The 21858-nt window shown below is 45.6% G+C and overlaps 1 protein-coding gene and 1 non-coding gene across 2 annotated transcripts in view; one reads left to right on the plus strand and one right to left on the minus strand.

Moving 5' to 3' along the window:
* The window catches only part of LOC126182063 (uncharacterized), an 85724-nt gene that overhangs the window by 54849 nt on the left and 9017 nt on the right, over positions 1–21858 (minus strand). Inside the window, exon 3 of the mRNA XM_049924820.1 lies at positions 3355–3520. Coding sequence (XP_049780777.1) covers positions 3355–3520 — 166 coding nt within the window. The remainder of the gene's footprint in view (positions 1–3354; positions 3521–21858) is intronic.
* Trnat-ugu (transfer RNA threonine (anticodon UGU)) lies at positions 20751–20824 on the plus strand. The gene has a single exon. It is a non-coding gene; the product is annotated as a tRNA-Thr (tRNA).

Consider the following 21858-nt stretch of genomic DNA (forward strand, 5'->3'; position numbering starts at 1 on the left):
TAGAAGGGGGGCAAGTTCTTTCGCGTACTCTGTGTAGAATCGAATTGGTATCCCGTCAGGTCCAGTGGACTTTCCTCTGTTGAGTGATTCCAGTTGCTTTTCTATTCCTTGGACACTTATTTCGATGTCAGCCATTTTTTTCGTCTGTGCGAGGATTTAGAGAAGGAACTGCAGTGCGGTCTTCCTCTGTGAAACAGTTTTGGAAAAAGTCTCTGTTTCTGGATGCAATCCTACCCTACACCGGGCTCTTAAATTTTCAAATACAGCAATCTCTTGCTCATACCCGGCTAAACTGTGGCCTATATGCCTCATCAGTTAATTTCCACTCTACCAGACTTCTCTCCTCCTACAAAATCCTGCAGTTACCTGCCCCTCATGTTTCCTTGAATGGTATGATCTGCCAAGGCGACCTCAAACCGCAACAACATGCCAAACTTCACCTCAAAAAGCTATTCCACCTTCTCCTAAACTACCTGAACAGTGGTGTTTCCCTTCCTGTACCTCTACAGCTTCCTAAACATCCACACCGTCAACCACCACTCCTCTCCTACAAACTGAGCTTGGCCAACCTCCTTAACATCCCACAGCCTTCACCATTGCTTCCCAGACCTGGAATAACCCATGATCCCAAGAACCAGTCAAAACAGTATAGTGCCCGTAACCTCTCAACTAAACCACTCTCCCATTCTAAATTATCTGTATTATCTAGGGCCTCACTTTCAGCCCTAAAACTGCATCTGATCATGCTGCTTTGGTGAAGGACCTACTTTTCTTCATATGTAATATCCATTGGAAACATTACTTTGTAATCCAATCCCATAACCTTTCCAACAGCAAACCAGATACTGAACCCTGCCTTGAAAAGTTCAGACCATGATCCAAACTTGATCCACCACCACTACCTCACAATCACCACCTACAAGAATTCCTCGTGTCTAGCATTGCTTCACAACCCTTCTTCAGGTCCCTACAACATGACCCTAACCTGTGCTCTGCAAAACTTCGGGCTTTACATTCCTTAAAGGCTGACGACTATCATCATCCTCCCAGCAGACAAAAGATATACCACTGTAGTGCTTGACTGAAAGGCGTATGTTACTGAAGGTAAATGCCAGCTGTCTGACACTTCTACATACAGCATCTGTCATCAAGATCCCATCCCTGTAATTCAAACTGACCTGCAGTCCCTCCTTAAGACCTCAGGCTCCTCACTAGAACTTCTCACAGCACCTAAACCATGCACCCCCACTGTTTACCTTTTTCCTTAGATCCACAAACCCAATCATCCTGGCTGTTCTAAAGTTGCTGGCTTCAAAGAACCCACCGAACGGTTATTTGCTTTAGTTGAATAACACCTGCAACCCATAATACAAAGACTCCCCTCCTACATCAAATATTTCAACCATTTTCTAGATCATCTGAAATCCATGCCTGTCCCACTCCACCACACATCTTGCTTGTCACTGGTGATGCCACCTCCCTCTATACCAACACCCCCCACGTACATGGTATCTCTGTCTGCTGCTGAACATTTTCTGTCAGCGCCCACCTCATTCCAAACCTATGACATCATTCCTAATCAGCTTAATCAACTTTATACTGACCAACAGCTATGCCTTTTAGAGCAGACATACAAACATATCAGGGATACAGTCATGGGAACCAGGATTGCTCCTTCCTAAGCCAATCTTTCCACGGGTCACTTGGAGGGGTGTTTCCTGTGATCCGTAAGCCTTCAGCTTCTGGTTTTGTTTAGATATATTGATGACATCTTTACCATATGGACTCATGGTGAGACTGACCTGCTAAAATGTCTGGAATCTCTGAATACCTTCTTCCAATTAAATTTCACATGGTCCTATTCCAAATCCCATGTCACTTTCCTTGGTGTTGATCTCATCCCCACCGAAGGCCAGCTACATACTTCTGTCCACATTAAACCTACCAACAAACAAAAGCACTTACATTTTGACACTTGCCGTTCTTTCCATGTCAAACATTCCCTTCCATACAGCCTTGGCATCCAAAGCAAACATATTTGTTCGGATGCAGACTCTTTACAGCAACACACCACCATTCTCACCTCATTCTTACACTAAAAAAACAGATTTCCTGGGCCATCATATACAATCCTGGTACTGCTGATCCCTCCAAAAAAAACAGCTTCAGAGCACACCATTGGTGACTCAGTATTATCCTGGTCTCGAATGTGTTAATCAGTTACTTCGACACGGCCATGACTTCCTAAAAAAACATATTGAAATGGGCTCCATTCCGTCTGAAATTTTGGCCGCCTTCACAATCTTCGCAATATGATTGTCAGACCCTATGCTCCTTCAGCATCATCCACCCTACCCTATGGCTCAAACCTCAGTGACCGTCCTTGGCGCAAGACTTGTCCTATGCACCCTCCTACCACCACCTTTAATAGCCCTGTAACTGGCAAAACAAATACTATCAAAGGAAGAGCCACCTGCAACACGACACATCATATACCATCTAATACGCAAACACTGTTTGCCCCTTCTACATTGGCATGACTACCACCAAATTATCAATTAGACTGAATGGGAATACGCAGAGGGTGTATATTCGCAACTTGCAGTATCCTGTTGCAGAACATGCTCTACAACATGACATTTGCGACCTTGATTGTAAGGAATGGAATCATCAATGAGACATTTGCCCAATATTCTTACCAATGGCAAAGTACCCCATGATGGACAATCAAATCTTTTCTGAAGAAAGAAGTGACAGTTTCCTGCCAAACACATGGTGAATCCTGCTTACTGAGATACTTAACCACATCTTACATTACTTTCAGTTCTCTTGGAAGTAACAAATCAGAAGTTATAGAACACAAAGTGTGTGAGTGTGTGTAAGTGAAGTATTCAAAGGTGCTCTTTGAGTTTTGGAAAAAGAGGAAAAGCAGATGGGACCAGGTTGGGACTGTATGGAGGATTATTGACGACAATAAACCCAAGGCATCTGATTGATGTAGATTTTGCAGCACTCGTGTGTGGTCTGGCACTGTCGGGCTGAAGGAGAGTGTGCACCATGTGTTGATGAACTACTCGAATCTGAGGCTCAATGCTATTTTTCATGTTCTGATATACTTATGATACAAACCGCCATGTCACACACTATGTTTGTTTTATTTAAAAATCTTTAAGAGTTTCCACATAAAAAATTTGGAGGCATTACTTTTCGGTACACCCTCATGGTTACTGATGTTGCTACTCTTCTCACAGTCCTATTTCAACTGCTTGTTTTGTGAATCAGGGTTTAATTTAGAAAGTGTCTCAAGGTGTCCATTGCTAAGCAAGATATTGACACTGTAGTGTTTGCATTTACCTTTCTCTCCAATAATGTACTCCTTCAGCTCAAGCAAAACATCATAACGTTTTATAGAATGAAGTGCTTCCAACACTTTTCTAATTGTAGCACCATCCCGACGTGCATAAATACAAAGAATAGTATATGTTGGTCCTTCTGGCAATTTATAATCATGCCTTATAGCCTGTAATTAAGTCAGAATAGTAATTAAGCATTATTTTGTTGATACTTAACATGTACATTACATTAGATGAATCATATTCCACAGCTTCCATACAGAGAAGTTACTGGTAAGTGAAAATAAGTCAAACATTTACATTTTTTGTGTGTGGAATAGAATACAATTACTTACCTAATAAAATACAGTTGTATTACCGTGCTATATTGATTTTACTTATAACCAAATTTACAAAACTGAGAAAGTATCTGTGAAAATACCCTTGAATGGAGTAAAGGAAGCTGTCCAGCAAAAAGTTCTTTAAATCACTCTTTGCTTTCACAGTATTATTCAAAAGATATTCTGCACTAGTATACATACTTTGTGTGTGTTTCATACTTTTTTATATAAAAAGAAAGAAATTGTAATGGTGGACAAAAATTATACTGTTCCCTACTTGTGAATGGAAATGTGAAGAATAAACTAATCTCTAATTTTTAAATCATATAGTTGTAAATCACTTATAACGCAAACTTAACTGAACTAAGACCCTCCATCAGGTCTAAGGTGCATGTTTTCAAATTCATGTTTGATTTATCAGTAGTCCCAAAAACTAAACACTATCTACTTCTAGGCTTTATTGTTCATTCAAGTAGAAGTTACATGTTCTGGAATTCAATGGGAACTATTGAATAGTGCGTACTGTATATTCTCAATATTTGATGACAATTAATTCACTTAAACCATTTGTAGAAATTTTAAAATATTTTCTTCGTTGTTGTTATAACAAAAGGAATGATGTTATTTTTTATATACCAAGTTGCTCAGCTGAGCAACTTTGATAATTTTGCAACTGATTTTATTTTAAGCAATAACACATTTATTATTCACAAAATTGATGGCACTGAAAACTCTTTGCTTGCCTGAATTTTATCAAACTTATTCCTGGGTGCTTTTTTATAAAAGCTTGAGGTGATCTGCTAAGTAATTAGCCACACCTACATTATCAACTAATGAGAGAAAAATGAATTATTAAAAATGCCTCCAAATAGTCGGCTATTTTTGAGTATCTCTTAATTTACCTTTTGAGAAATTTCCTCATTTACATCTAATTCATTTTTCCTGTCTCATTCTTAGACGATTGGTTGGCCAGGGGTTAAGGGACTCAAGATCAAGGTAATCAGTCTCTTGTTCCTGAGATAGTCCAACTGGGTTAGTGACACCAGCTAGAAATCTTATTGAATTGTGACAGTATGTAGGAATTGTAAATGTAAGACATTGGGAACAATATTGATGCCTGAGATGAGAAATAATTGCATGAGACATGAAACTATATGAGTCGGGCTGACGTGCATGCCACACAACAGACAAGGGACTGAAGTGTGAACTTTTCAGGGTGGTGTGTCCTACTTCCAAGCTTCTATGATGATGAAATTTGTTTGTGACTATTAGTAATAATGAAATGTTGGGACATCCCACTGCGGTAGCTATTACTATGATATGTGCACATGAAAGAATGGCTTGAACCCACTGTTTCTACAATGTGAGATGGTGAGTGAGCCTCTCCACCTGCTGAGTGGGGCAGCTTGTTGTTTGGCAGCAGGCTCTGAAAGTGTTTACAAGACAAGAAGAAAAAGAAAAAAGTCATGGCTACATTGGACACTGTGACCAAAGATTGCAAATCGGCTTATGTAAAATATGCTGCTTGTCTCACTTCTGCACAAGCTACATACATACAAGCAAATGTAAGAATCTATGAATCCAAGGTGACTCCAGAATGCAAGACAACCTACCATTGTTCAATGAATTACAGAAAAACATGTAAAAATACACTAGATTTATTCCGAAAATGTACACGTGGTTACCTTATTACATGTAAATGAAGAGTAGAATAAAAGTTCAGCACACAGAAAATAAAATCAAATAAAGACCTCTCTCAATCAGATACAGATGCAACTTTGTGCTCCTCACTGGAATGATTCACATATCTGCAGAGTCACTGCCTCTGTCACAGTTATCTTGCATTCCTTCCCATAGCAGATAATCTTCACTCCCATCAAATGCATTTGTTCCACAGCACTTTTTAAAGCTGTGAATAACTGATGCACTGGATGTGTATGTATAAGGAATCTCGAGCCATTCTGCAATCAGAGGTACTGAAGGCTTCTTCAACTTCCCGGTAAGGGTCAGTGTCTGACTATCCTGAAGTAGCCAATTGCTGCACAGCTTCTTCCGGTGGTCTTTATCAGGTGTACCGGTATGAAATGAGCATTTTTTTGTGAAACTGAAACACTAATTTTGAATTGAAAAGTAAAAACATTTTATTGAAAGTACTGACCATTGCTTTCTACACATTTTGGCCACGCCAATAGAAATTTTCGTCTTTTGAAGCAAACAAATCAGACACCCAATTTTCGATTTCTTCGTAGGAATCGAAGTGTTCCTCAGCCGATGCGTGTCCCATTGATGAAAACAAATGGTAGTCGGACGGGGCCAAGCCTGGTGAATATGGCGGGGCGGTAGCAGCTCCCAGCCAAGTGTTTTGATTGTGTCCTGAACCAGTTTTGCTTTGTGTGCAGGTGCATAGTTGTGTAAAAAAATTACTTTACCATGTCTTCTGGCCCATTCTGGTCTTTCTTTGATCAATGCATAGTTCAAATTGATCATTTGTCGGCCACCACACACAGAGCATTGTCTTCTTGCTGAATCAATCTGGTTTTGTAGTCGATGTTGATGGTTGTCCCAGATTAACCCATGATTTTTCCAGTTTAGGATTCTTAAAATAAATCTATTTTTCATCGCCAGAAACAATTCAATGCGAAATTGACTTTCTTTCATGTCTTTAAATCAAAATTTGACAAATGGTTTTTCGGTTTTCCATCTGTCTTTCATTCTATTCATGTGGCACCCATTTTCCACACTTTTGGATCTTTCCCATAGCTTTCAAACGGTCAGAAATTGTTTGTTGTGCATTAGCATTGCTGCCATTTGCTTCTGACTCAAAGTATCATCTTCATCCAATATTGCTTGCAATTCGGCATCTTCAAACTTTCTTGGCAGTCTTCCACATTCTTCATTTCTTACATCAAAATCATTATTTCTGAACCGTTGAAACCATCTTTTGCATGTTGCTTCTGATAGAGCATGATCACCATATGCCTCAAGAAGCATTCAATGCGACTCTGCAGCACTTTTTTTCAAACGAAAACAAAAAATTAATGTCTTCCGCAAATCATCACTTTCTGGTACAAAATTCAACATTGTTAAAACGATGAAAACATATGATGTTGTTTGTTCCATGACTTGATGTATACTAAATATCTGACAGATGTCATACCAACCAAACAAAAACAAAATTAAGGCTCGTTCACAACAAATGTTCCCTATCGACACATTTGTATCTTAACGCTCATTTCATACCGGTACACCTGGTAAATTGCTTATTCACCACACCTAAAACTTGTAATTGGGAAATCATGCCTCCTGGAATGACAAGATCTGTGTTTAATTTCATATTTCTGTCTTCAGTGCTGGTTCCAGGTGAAATCACCAAGGATCAAAATCTAATGATTCTTTAGAAGAGCACCTGACCTCCTGCTCTAAACTGTACAGAGCCAATCTATGACTAATTCCGTTGTCATCTATGCTTTTCCATTGTAATGAAATATGATACAAGCGGGCAGCTTTTCCTTCAGCATAGTTTATGACTGAGGATAACACAGGGTCACATCCCTGTTCCATCAGCCAGCACACACATCATCACAGCAATTTGTGATTTCTTATTTCCCATAGTACGAACCAATAAACTTTTGATGCCTTTCTCATCAACTTTTGTAGTGGATTGTATGTCAAAGTAAACATGAGTTTCGTCAGTGTTTTCCCAATTTGACCGAAGATAGAAGTACATTCCTTTCTCAGTCCTACAAAGTGTTGTCGATACTTGACCAACTTCTCCACATATGATACTGGAAGATGTTGCGCACACGCACACCCACACACAATACTGGTCATTGCAGCACAAGTCCACTGTGTCACATTATCCTTGTACACCACCCAGAGCTGGCTGTAAATTGGACACCATGTTTCTATCACAAATCACATGCTTTATTTCGTATGACATCACAGGAAACTGCCATTCCTTCTTTACATTTCTTGCTCACAAATGCGACTACTCCCATATCGACATTTTTGAAACATGCACCCTGTGGGCCATTGAAAACATTCCTAGTCGACTCTGCATTTTTCAGATATCCTTTGTCCTTTATAATATCCCTTGGCCCGTGCTAGCAGACAGAAATCTGTTCAACGACCTTCCTGTTATCAGTTTAAAGTAAATATATATTGTGAGGTGGCACATTTCACTTGCGTGAGCGAAATATTTATTCTGTGAGCGAAGAAAAATAAGAAAATCAGAATATGAAGGGACTTTGTTACGAGACAGGATAACAAGAGGACGTGTAGGAAGTGTGTGCAACAAAACAGTCATTGTTAGCTGCCATATTGTATAATTTGTGTTTTTAGAGATTCATAAGCGGTACATAATGGTAATGTGGAGTTTAATAACGGCCATAATACAGTCTGTTGCAGTTCAAAGGTAATTGCATGTATTTAATTTTGACCATAGGATTCTGTGGTGAACTATTAGGTACTACAAGCTTGTATAGGACTTCGAACATTTGGTGGTCAATGTTTGCTGTAGAGCCTGCTTCAATAACACGGTAAAAAGCATAGAGAAAGTTTTCTCTGCTAAAAGGAACTCATTTCACTCGCAGACAATCATCGAATGACCAAATGCGAATAGCAGTGTTTCAATTCAAGAAGATCCTATAGAATTTTTCTTTCTCTTACATTTAAAGAATTTTACAGGCAACTGTTGGAGTTGGCAGCTGCTTCTCCACCACTAGAGTAACTTGTCTACGTGCAAAAAATTACATACGTTGGGGGGGGGGGGGGGGGGGTGTTGTCGAAGTTGCACGGAATAGTGTACTTCACAGACATACAGAGACACTACACACACTAGTTCAATGACAACTTTAATATTACCAGCTGTAAAAACCTCAAATTCTTCTTTTGAGCAGTAAAAATTTATAAAACCTTTTACTGTCTCCAAACACTGGCTTCTGTGACTCCATACTTCCTTGAAGCTGCACAACTGCTTGTTGCTTCTGCATAAAGAACTATCAAGATCTTGAAATTTGCGTCATCGTAATGCCTGCATCCTGTTGAAAAACTCTATCCTGAACCAAGTTGTTTGCATCATGATCAATTACACACTTTCCTACGTGGTTTAGGAAGTAGGCTCTCAACGTCAAACAACTGATAAAAAAAATTGCCACAGCTAAATCTTCCTGCTATCATACAATAATGCTCAAAGAGCATGGATATGTTCAACGTCAAAGTGGTAGGCATTTCAGAGAGTATAGTTACAGCATAATGGAAGATCTAGATTTGATTCAGTAAAGGAAAGAAAAAGACCACATCATTTGCTCTGAATGCAAGATGACCTCTACTTTTGGCACAAAACTTCACAGAAAACCTCATCTTGGATTCAGAGATATATGCTATGTTTAAGACGTTCTGTCAACCTGCTTAGTATATGAGATTGTGTTGCTGTATAACAAAGCATGAATACAGAAAATTTAAAGTTCAGCTGTTTATGTCATTTAAGTAGCTTGGAGGACAATTGACGCACTCTTTCAGCACCCATCCAAGCACACGGAGATGAAGTTCTATGAAGACTGCTGCTGCTGGAACATGGTTGGGGGGGAACTGACTAGTAGGTCCCCTTCAGCAAACATCAAGAAAAGACGACCAAATCAAATCTTATTAAATAAAGGTGCTGATCTAAATTATCAGAGGGCTACAGATCACACACAGGAAATGGAACACTGAAGCCATACCAAAAGATCATCCAGGTTCAATTCCATTAAGGTGACCCAGGTGAAGGACAGGGATTAGCAGTGCTAGAAAAAAAGGGAATATGAAGACTTTACACAAAATTTCATCCAAATAATCTGGAAAAAAAATCTGTTGTTGCCAGGGTAAAGTAATAAGTTGAACTACAACAAGATAAGTAACTTTAAATAAGACTTAAAAGAAGGTAAGAAAATTCAAAAAGAAAGGGAACTTCTAGATCAAAATTCATTGTCCAAGCAACTCTGAGAACAACAAAAAAATATGACCATGTTCAAGTCAAACTACTCACAAAACTATAAGAACATTTTGTAAAATAAAGAACCATCTTCAGTCACAATCACGATTTTATTTCAATGCACGGTGCATTTTGAGCCCTGGGGGCTCATCGTCAGATGGTCTGACGGTCTACGTCCATTTTTTTTTTTTTCTCCAGATTTAGGTTAATTCTGGTCTGTTTCCAGTGGTGGATACACAGTTTTTGAAGAACTGTAAGGGTAACCATGTTTATGTACATATTCACACTTATCATTCTACAGCACATAAATGTGCATATGTTATTTTGTATTGTTTACTGCATTTGATCAGGAACTTCAGTGTGAATATGTCAAGATGGTTGGCTGGTTGGTTGGGGTGAGAGGGGACCAAACAGTGAGGTCAGCAGTCAAATGATCTAAGACAGCAGAAATCACGAGAGGAACACCACAAACAGCACAGACAAGTCAAGGAGAAGGGATAACAGGCAAACAGAGAAGGAACAGGAATGTCAGAGCAGCAGGAAGAGGAAAGAACAGGAGAGGGGTGGGTGCAAACAGGGAAAGCAGGGGTGCCCCTGAAATGCTACATGTGGTGAGGCACCAGCACCACCACTGACCCGTCCTGACACCCACTCCACACTATTATCATGATACAATAGGGATGACATCAGGGGAAGAATACACAACAGATCTAACAAGAAATAGGGAAAAGAAGGCTGGCTGGTGTAGCGGCAAGGTCAAGGCCTTCATAGCCAACGCCTACACTACTGGAGGGACTCAAATTCCAGAGGAAATATCAAGGACTTAAACCTGAGAGAACAAACCGCTTTCATGAAGGGAACCAAGGACAGACATAGCCATGCGACCACTTTCACAAAGAAAACCAAGGACAGACATAACCATGTGAGGGTCATATGCTAACACCAGAGGCAAGGAAGATGGGATCACCATAAGGGGAGCACAGCAACTACAAAGTGGAGGGGGGGGGGGGGGGGAGGGGGCGGGTGGGCGTGCCTCATTGCAGAGTAAAAGACCATGGGTCTACATAGTATGGGCAATACGAAGCCAACAGAGGACAGAGGATGCTGGATTCCCACTAGGAGAGGTGGAGGGAAGTACACCACATGATAAGTCTCCTTGATTGTAGAAATTTTATTAGACAGGGGGAGTAGCATCCCAAGAGTTGGCACGAAGGGCTTTGATGTAAGACTGAAAATCCACCTCCAGAGAGATCATGGAGAATGGGGGTACACAGTTGCTGCCCCCCAACCCCTACCTCCCAGCCTGACGTTCAGCAAATTCATTACTCGAGATACCTACGTGGAAAGGGAAACCAAAGGAAATCGACTGAACAAGCTGCATTACCAATATCAGCAAGAAGGTCATGAATGGCAGAGATCAAGGGGTAGTGGGAAAAACTCCGAGCAATGGCCTGACTGCTACTCACTGACTTTGTACATAACAAAACTCGTGTGAGTGAGGACTATTTAATGAAGCAGAGGGCCTGATAGATGGCCATCAATTCTGCAGGAAATACCCCATACATCGCAGGGAGAAGACGATGTTCCATGCCAATGAAGACGTGAAGGCATATCCCATAGTGATTGGTGGTTTTAGAGCCTGGTGTAAAAAAAACAAACAATGGCATCCTGAAACTATCACAAGAGTGTTTGGAACAAATGATGGAACATTACTGGAGTGAGCATAAGGGTGGGCAGTGGACAGGCACCAGCCCGAGGGTGGGGGGGGGGGGGGGGAGAACATAATAGGAGGGGGTCCGCATTGCCGGGAACCACGATTCCTGAAGGGCAATGCAGAAAGCAGGGGTAAAGCTTAACAGTTGCCGTAGCTCAGCCAGGTGGTGAAAAAAACCACAGCAATTCCACTGGAGGATTATGTTGTCATAAGGCTGGGAAGGCATGAAGCGTGCAAGGAGGCAGGCTATGCCTCAGCGTCACCTGCTGCCACCGACTGAGTATTTATATCCATTCCTATTGTGAATGAGGCATCAGTGAGATCCAGGTCCTCAAGGGATGCTAAGATCTCCACCTCATCCTCAGATGCAGAACTGGTAGGGAGTGGTGGTTTTGGGGCCACCAGAGGGTCCTATTTCTTAGCAGACTACTACTTCGTGTGCTTGCTCTCTCACTTCTCTTTAGGGGCTTGCTAGAACGACTTCTCCAGGCACAGAGGAAGACCGCGAAGCTCTTCGTCCCGCAGCTTTTGAGTCCTTTAGTCACTGGGGAGTGTCCGCAATGGCATTAGAGGGTCCCAAGGAACCCCTTCTGGAGCCGGAAGAGGTTGTTGCTTCTCCGGCTGGGGGCAGGGGACCGATGTCCCCTGTGTCTGAACGGAAGATGATTTTCCCCCTACCACCAAGGCGGCGGATGTATTCTGGTGGCCCGGAGGGCCCACTGTTCGTGGCACAGAGTGTAGTACGACCGGCACTTGTGACAGTGTTGTTGAAGTAGCTGCAGCATACGAGGACATCAACTGAATGGGGTGTAATCTTTCAAATTTATGTTTAGCCTCTTGGTAAGTCAACTGGTCCAGGGTCATGTACTCCATGAGTTTCTGCTCCTTGTGGAGTACTGTGCAGTCTGGCGAGAAGGGGGAGTGGTGCTTTCCACAGCTGACACAAGTGGGAGGAGGCACACATGGAGTATCTGGATACAGTGGACATATGCAGTCTCGACATGTGGCACTGGAAGTACAGCGTGGCAAGACGTGCCCGAAATTATGGCACTTAAAGCACCGTGTAGGGGGAGGGACGTATGGTTTAATGTCACAGCAGTAAACCATCACCTTGACCTTTTCAGGCAATGAATCGCCCTCAAAGGCCAAGATGAAGGCACCGGTAGCAACCCTGTTGTCTTTGGGTCCCCTGTAAACACAGCGGATGAAATGAACACCCCATCGTTCTAAACTGGTGCAGAGCTCATCGTCAGACTGCAAGAGGAGGTCGTGATGGAAAATAATCGCCTGGACCATGTTGAGGCTTCTATGAGGAGTCTCAATCCAGTCTCAATCGAAACTGCACCATTTCTCATCTTGGACAGCACTGTCACTTCCCCAAACTTATTCTCAAGATGTTCAACAAAAAATTGAGGCTTCGTAGATAGAAAGGAGTTGCCATCAATTCTGCTAGAAACTAAATACCAAGGTGAATATGGCTCTCGTCTTTCTGAAGTCCTACATTCCTCCCATGGCATAGCAAGGGAGGGAAACAATTTAGCATTGTACCTGTCCGCATTGTATTCTATCTTGTCCTTCTTAAAGACTGCTGGTGCCATACAGTCACCAGCAAGAGATGGCTTGGTCTGCTTCATGGCGAATCATCTGCCCTGATGCCACCCACTCCATTCAGGGGCTCTCTCCACAGGTGCCATCCAACCACAGCAAAGGCCACCTGGCTTGATGTCCATTGCTGGGAGTCCTGATGCCCCACGAAGATGGGCATTTACTCCTTGGCATACATGGAGAGTTTACAGCTCAGGCATCAGCAGTGTGATCCCCGAGTTGTCAGGGGGCCACCACCAAATGGGTACATGACAGCCCTACCACAATGGACTGGCTACCATGCTGGACATTGGGCACAGAAATCCAATAGTGTCATGGGAGTGAGAGAGGACAGGAAACAAGGGAAAAAGATGCTGTACCTTGGAAATTGCGTCGCCCAAATAGTGGAATTGCAGGTGGAGATGCAAAGCCATGATGAGAAGAGGTTCAGGAGATCGAACCTAATGGCACTACGGATAACTGGTGCACCACGTAAGGCAACCTTCCCCATATGGCCCGCACTTCTGTAGAATTTGTAAAGTGGCCAAAAAGTGTGAGACTCCTTTTAGTCACCTCTTACGACAGGCAGGAATACCACAGGCCTATCCTAACCCCCCGACCCGTAGGGGGAGGGGGTGACTGACTGTTGTTGAATAAGAAAGTGAGATACAGAAAGTTTAAAGTTCAGTTGTTTATATCACTCAACTAGCTTGGAGGACAATTAATGGTCCCTTTCAGTGCCCATCTGTTCTATGATGACTGTTGGAACATGACTGGGAGGAACTGATGAGCAGGTCCATCTCAGCAAACATCAAGAAAAAGGGACCAAACAAATCTTATTAAATACAGCTGCTGATCTAAAGTATCAGAGGGCTACAGATCACACACAGGAAATGGAAAACTGAAGCCAAACCAAAAATCACCCAGGTTCCATTCCATGGCACAGAATTTATTATAAGGGGCAGTAGCCCACTAAATGATGTTCCATATCTGAATAATTACTTAGAAGTCTTATGAGCAGCAGGTAAATCCATACCCAAGACCATCACGGCAAATGTTTGTGAGTAATCACTTCTCTAGCCAGATGGTCAGCCAGTTAATTCCCCACGTTACCCACAAGACTTGGAACTCAAAGAAACACAACTGAGCAAATAATACAACTAAGGTCAGATAGACAATTATGAGTAGCATGAATAGCAGGTATAACAGGATGACAAAAGTGACACAATCAATAGCCTGAAGACTGCCCACAGACTATGTAAATTAAAATGTGATCAAGAGAGGTCTGTTTAATAAAACTTAGGGCTTTGTTGATGGATTTCACATCCACCATAGAAACACAACAGATTTCCAGCAACATATTTTGATCCTGACTGACAACAGACATAAAACCATATCCATGTTTTAGAGTCCCAGAGTAAATAGTCCTGACGATCTGGGAGGAAATAACATCAAAAGATCACGGCAGTGATTGAAACTTAAGGTCATTTAAATAAATTTGTCCTACATTATAGTCTGGCTACTAACTGATGAGGAATGGTTGGGAATACATGGGTGTACACTATAAAAAGGATAGGTGGATATCACGGCGGAATGTATAAAGGCCCATCCCAACTGGGAAACCCACAAGGTAGCAGTCATCACAGTGTTGACACCTTCCATAAGAAAAGAGAGTTCAAGACATCGGTAAATTAGTAAATTTTTGTTTCATGATTGTGTAAGTGAGCAAGAGTTGGTATTGCTGGAAATGATGAGCTAAGAACCAAAATGAAGAGGTAAGATCCCCACTTCAGCAAGGCCAATGTCTATGCGACCAGCACGGAAGGCGCTAGTGCCCAGTTTTATGCTGTAATGGTATAATGGGCACAACAGTTTCAAAGCCAAAGGTGCTGCTGAACCACAAACCTGGCAACCACAGTCCATGTGTGATCAGCACACCAAGAGACGTAGGTGAGGAAGAAGACAGCATTAAGATTTCGCATGCAACTAGTCTCAATTTGATGAATATGGGGCAGCCATGTATGATTTTTATCAAATATGAGTCACACAGTTCAGGACTGTGCAACAATGTCCACGTGCTGGGTACCCAAGAAGGGTTTCGAGTCAGGATGAACCAAGGTATCACAATAGAAATCATGACCTGAATTTTTGTGGGAGAATATTGGAAATCTTGGGAAAGGAGCAGAATGGAGGCTCTACAGATTGCACTTTGGAGCTGGCATTCAGTTAAGGTTAAGGACTGACAGATATATCAAAAGCAACAGTCACTGACATCCAGCACAGAGGTCTCCACTGGTCTAACAAAGTCACAAGCCTACTCATGGCGATAATGAAGTATGTAAGATATAACATTATATCCAGAGGGTGACCGTTCTATTGGGCACATGCAGAGTTGAGCAATACACCAACTCTTAACTAAAACAATCAGAGAGAGAGAAACTGATGGAAAAAAGCAGTAGGTAACCTGAAAAGCCACAATCATGGAGGGCAGGCACCAAATGCTGCTGCATACTTTATGCAGGTCAAAAAAGACTACAACGCGATGCTGATGTTTAGAAAAAGACTGTTTGATTGCCGTTTCTAACCTAACCAGATGGCTGGTTATGTACTATCTCCCCCAGGAAACCACACTGTTAGGAGAACATAAAGTCCCACGATTTCAAAATATGGCAAAATTGTTGGACTACCATTCTTTCATACAGCCTATTGAGAACATTTGGGAGGCTAACTGATCAGTAGCTGTCCATGGACAACAGGTTTTTGTCTTAATTAAAGATTTGGACAATGACACACACACTGTGCACTGAAAGGATAACATGTCCTAGCAAAATATGATTTAAGATCTTGATTAGACAGACCCTGCAAGTCATATTAGATGATGGAAAACATGATTATGAATCAAAGAAGGGCATGTGGCTTCTATCCTGAGATGAGTCAAGGGTCTGAAGCAGTTCCCAATCAAAGGTTTATTATAAGGATAGGGGATGTTGTCAACTTGTCTTTTACACATTCAGAAAGTAGCTGTGTAAAAGAGGATGCTGAAGATGTAGCTAAGTGTGTCACACGGTGTTCAGCAAAAACCAACATTTTGATAGAAATAGCACCAAGAGGAGGAGATCAAACAGTTATTGATTTCCATCGGCCCAGTACACTATGCAGCATGGTCCACACCTGGGATGAAGAGGCATAAGCTCTCAACGATGACACTGAACACTCCCAGCATTCCCTCTACTGCACTGAATTTGGCAGTAAGGCTTGGCATATGACTGCTTAAAAGTGATGAGGGTGGTCAGTGAAGGACGTCACTTGTGATACTCAATGGCTCTTTGACTGACCTAAATAGCTGTTGCAGTACCTTTGGGCTGCCATGGTATGGCCACCAATGGAAGGGCCCATAGAAAAAGGGATAGCAGTTCCAGCAATGCACATGATAGTAGCAGAGATGTTTCTGACAACCTCACTGATAAAAAATCTGATGAAGAGGGGACGATTGTGAAGGCAGAGGTACACAACTGACAGTTTGCCCATTGGAGAGCTCAAAGTGGCAATTGGTCTGTTGGGCAGTGACAAAGAAGTGACAGGATCATCAGAAAGCAATCATTGCCACAAAGGTTGTCATGTGGTGGTGGCTGTAGAGAAGCAGTGAGACTGGGGAGGGGATCATAAGATTGGTATAGGAAATTGTGTCATGAGCAGCGCTAAAGTGGGTAGATATACTGTTATTGAGATGACACAGATCAATATTAGAAGAAAATTGGTCACTCAGGATGCCTATTCCAGATGACATGGTACTCTCCACATGGGAACATAAGTGCCCTGACCAGGTTTAAACAAAAGTTGGAAAAGGTAATCGCACTGCTATTGCTTCCAGTGGAGTACAGAGGGGAACCAATGATATCTGTGCCAAAAACAGACTCCTCCAGCTGCTCCCTTACGCCAGTGCATTCCAGACAGTAGGCATGGTAATCTCAGATGGTTGAAGAATTTGTAATCAGTGAAATGTATTTCTCAGAGAATAACACAGACTGAGAAACAGGAAAAAGTTTTCTGTTGCAGTTTTCGCCCGTGACAGTAATATACATAGCTAGTTTTCCAGTTACCACATTTAGGGTGGGGACGGGGGACGGCAACGGCGACGGAGGGGGACGGCGAGGGCGACGGAGGGGGACGGCGACGGAGGGGGACGACGACGGAGGGGGACGGCGACGGAGCGGGACGGCGACGGAGCGGGACGGCGACGGAGCGGGACGGCGACGGAGCGGGACGGCGACGGAGCGGGACGGCGACGGAGCGGGACGGCGACGGAGCGGGACGGCGACGGAGCGGGACGGCGACGGAGCGGGACGGCGACGGAGCGGGACGGCGACGGAGGGGGACGGCGACGGAGGGGGACGGCGACGGAGGGGGACGGCGACGGAGGGGAGAGGGGGACGGCGACGGAGGGGAGAGGGGGACGGCGACGGAGGGGAGAGAAGGGTGGAGACGGAGGGGAGAGTATGGGGAGGGTATGAGGGGGAAAGGAGGGGGGGTATGAGGGAGACGGGGGGAGGGCATGAGGGAGACGGGGGGAGGGCATGAGGGAGACGGGGGGAGGGCATGAGGGAGACGGGGGGGAGGGCATGAGGGAGACGGGGGGGAGGGCATGAGGGAGACGGGGGGGAGGGCATGAGGGAGACGGGGGGGAGGGCATGAGGGAGACGGGGGGGAGGGCATGAGGGAGACGGGGGGGAGGGCATGAGGGAGACGGGGGGGAGGGCATGAGGGAGACGGGGGGGAGGGCATGAGGGAGACGGGGGGGAGGGCATGAGGGAGACGGGGGGGGGGAGGGTATGAGGGAGACGGGGGGGAGGGTATGAGGGAGACGGGGGGGAGGGTATGAGGGAGACGGGGGGGAGGGTATGAGGGAGACGGGGGGGAGGGTATGAGGGAGACGGGGGGAGGGTATGAGGGAGACGGGGGGAGGGTATGAGGGAGACGGGGGGAGGGTATGAGGGAGACGGGGGGAGGGTACGAGGGAGACGGGGGGAGGGTACGAGGGAGACGGGGGAGGGTACGAGGGAGACGGGGGAGGGTACGAGGCAGACGGGGGAGGGTACGAGGCAGACGGGGGAGGGTACGAGGCAGACGGGGGAGGGTACGAGGGAGACGGGGGGAGGGTACGAGGGAGACGGGGGGAGGGTACGAGGGAGACGGGGGGAGGGTACGAGGGAGACGGGGGGAGGGTACGAGGGAGACGGGGGGAGGGTACGAGGGAGACGGGGGGAGGGTACGAGGGAGACGGGGGGAGGGTACGAGGGAGACGGGGGGAGGGTACGAGGGAGACGGGGGGAGGGTACGAGGGAGACGGGGGGAGGGGGGACGGAGGAGAGGGGTGGGACGGAGGAGAGGCACGGGACGGAGGGGAGGGGAGGGGAGGTGTGAGATGGAGCGGGTGTGAGGGGGGAGACGGGGGGTGTGAAGGGGGGAGACAGGGGGCGGGGGAGACGGGGCGTGTGAGGGGGGAGACGGGGGTGTGAGGGGGGAGACGGGGGGTGTGAGGGGGGAGACGGGGGGTGTGAGGGGGGAGACGGGGGTGTGAGGGGGGAGACGGGGGTGTGAGGGGGGAGACGGGGGGTGTGAGGGGGGAGACGGGGGGTGTGAGGGGGGAGTCGGGGGGTGTGAGGGGGGAGTCGGGGGGTGTGAGGGGGGAGTCGGGGGGTGTGAGGGGGGAGTCGGGGGGTGTGAGGGGGGAGTCGGGGGGTGTGAGGGGGGAGTCGGGGGGTGTGAGGGGGGAGTCGGGGGGTGTGAGGGGGGAGTCGGGGGGTGTTAGGGGGGAGTCGGGGGGTGTTAGGGGGGAGTCGGGGGGTGTTAGGGGGGGGATTCGGGGGGTGTGAGGGGGGATTCGGGGGGTGTGAGGGGGAGTCGGGGGGTGTGAGGGGGGAGTCGGGGGGTGTGAGGGGGGGGATTCGGGGGGGTGTGAGGGGGGGATTCGGGGGGTGTGAGGGGGGGGAGACGGGGGGTGTGAGGGGGGAGACGGGGGGTGTGAGGGGGGAGACGGGGGGTGTGAGGGGGGGTGACGGGGGGTGTGAGGGGGGGTGACGGGGGGTGTGAGGGGGGGTGACGGGGGGTGTGAGGGGGGGAGACGGGGGGTGTGAGGGGGGAGACGGGGGGTGTGAGGGGGGAGACGGGGGGTGTGAGGGGGGAGACGGGGGGTGTGAGGGGGGGAGACGGGGGTGTGAGGGGGGAGACGGGGGGTGTGTGAGGGGTGGGAGACGGGGGGTGTGAGGGGGGAGACGGGGGGGTGTGAGGGGGGAGACGGGGGGTGTGAGGGGGGAGACGGGGGGTGTGAGGGGGGATGTGACGGAGTGACAGGGGGGAGGGGAGGCGGGGATGGAGGGGATGCAGAGACGGAGGGGAGGGGATGGGGGAGATGGTGGGGAGGGGGAGATGGAGGGAGGGGGGAGATGGAGGGGAGGGGGGAGATGGAGGGGAGGGGGAGATGGAGGGGAGGGGGGAGATTGAGGGGAGGGGGGGAGATTGAGGGAGGGGGGGAGATTGAGGGGAGGGGGGAGATTGAGGGGAGGGGGGAGATTGAGGGGAGGGGGGAGACGGAGGGGTGTGGGAGGGGGGGGAGAGAGAGAGAGGGGGAGAGAGAGAGGGAGAGGAGCAGCACAGGAAAGGAAGCTGTACTGCAAGAGTACCAAACTCTTCACGTATTGTACTGGAGCTTCAAACAGGCCAGACCTTACCTGTGGCGTCAGTATAGAGACAGCCATTAGTGCTCATGTTGTCATAGTGATGCTGTTTACTAAAGTTTACTGTAGTTAATAAGGAATTTTAGGGATAGCATTTTTGCTAGAAAGAACAATGCTCAGCTGTTGGAAATACTGAGGAATGATGACATGCATTTAAAGTTCTCTGAGCTGTGGATACTGTGATAATGAATACTGAAGTGGACAGTCCAGTTGAGCAGGAATGACATCTCTGAAAAAGACAATCAGACACTGGACAGACAAAATAGGTACAATAAAGATAACTATATATATGAAGACAGTAACTGTTCTTGAAAGAACAGATACTGTAGATGACTGTGCAGCTTTTCCGTGGAATAAAGTGATGACTAACTGAAACCCTCAGCTGCCGACAGGTGATGTTAATATACCTTGATGTGGACAGCTGATAATAGCAGTCGCTCTATTCGTCTGTGTCCTCGGTGGCTCAGATGGATCGAGCGTCTGCCATGTAAGCAGGAGATCCCGGGTTCGAGTCCTGGTCGGGGCACACAATATCAGCTGTCCACACTGATGTATATCAACAACACCTGTCGGCAGCTGAGGGTTTCAAAGCTGCACAGTCATCTACAGTATCTGTTCTTTCAAGAACAAAAAAATGGTTCAAATGGCTCTGAGCACTATGGGACTTAACTTCTGTGGTCATCAGTCCCCTAGAACTTAGAACTACTTAAACCTAACTAACCTAAGGACATCACACACATCCATGCCCGAGGCAGATTCGAACCTGCGACCGTAGCAGTCCCGCGGTTCCGGACTGCGCGCCTAGAACCACTAGACCGCCGCGGCCGGCTTTCAAGAACAGTTACTGTAATTATATATATAGTTAAAAGCTACCTAGCCATTGACCTTTGTGTGTGCGAATGTGGACAGGTTGCCCAAACTCGTATGGGAATCGCCAAAGCATGCGCGAGTAATGAATGAATGGGCAAATATCTGTAATGTACATTACATAGGTAGAATTGTGGACAGTTGGGAATGTGAGTCTCACGGGAAGCGTGCAAGGGATAAGTCCTGCAGTCGTGCTATTCGTCTGTGTCCTCGGTGGCTCAGATGGATAGAGCATCTGCCATGTAAGCAGGAGACCCCGGGTTCGAGTCCCGGTCGGGGCACACATTATCAGCTGTCCACATCGAGGTATATCAACAACACTTGTTGGCAGCTGAGGGTTTCAGTTAGTCATTTAATAAAGATAACTGTGTGGAAACCTAGGGTAACAGAAGAAATACTGAAATTGATTGACAAAAGAAAAAGGTACAGAAATGCTCAGAAAATGCAGTAAAATAAATCACTTAGGAATGAAACAATACGAGAGAAGGAAAGTTGCTACTCACCATATAGCGGAGATGCTGAATCGCGATAGGCATAATAAAAAGATTCACACAATCAATTCACTTAGTAATGAAAATAAATAGGAAATGCAGAAACACTAAGGCAAAATGGCTGCATGAAAAATGTGAAAAATAAAAAAAGAACTGGTCATTGGAAATACAGATTCAGCATACAGAAATGTAGGAAAAACACATCTGGTGAAATTAAATGCAAAGGTGTCAACATTAAAAGTGCAGGGGAAATTCCACTGTTAAAACACACAGGATAGAGTGGATAGTTGGGAACAATACACTGAATGCTTTGAAGAGGGGAAGGACTTCTCTGATGATGACAGAAGATGAAATGGAAGTTGATATCAACAACACATGGAATCCAATATTACAGCCCAAATTTGACAGAGCTTCGATAACCTTGCAACTATGCCAGAAGGCATAGGTAACTTTACTTTAGAATTTCTGAATTCATTGGGGAAAGGTGGCAACCAAATGAGTATTCAAGTTGGTTTGTAGAATCAATGAGACAGGCTTTCAGAAATATGTCACCCACACAATTCCATAGATAAAATGACCAGGTAAGTGTTAGAATTATCGCACAGTCAGCCTAAGAGCTCAGGCTGCACATTACTGATGAGAATAAAAGAGAGAAGAATGGAAAATAAGATTCAGAATCTCCTAGGTGTCAATCAGTTTGGCTTTAGGATAGATAAAGGCACTGGAGAGGTTCTCTGGATAATGGAAGCAACACTCAATTAAAATCATGCCCCTTTCATGGGACTTGTCGACCTGGAAAAGCATTTGATAATATAAAATGGTGC

The sequence above is a fragment of the Schistocerca cancellata genome, chromosome 1 (assembly GCF_023864275.1).
Source record: "Schistocerca cancellata isolate TAMUIC-IGC-003103 chromosome 1, iqSchCanc2.1, whole genome shotgun sequence".
Classification (NCBI taxonomy): domain Eukaryota; kingdom Metazoa; phylum Arthropoda; class Insecta; order Orthoptera; family Acrididae; genus Schistocerca; species Schistocerca cancellata.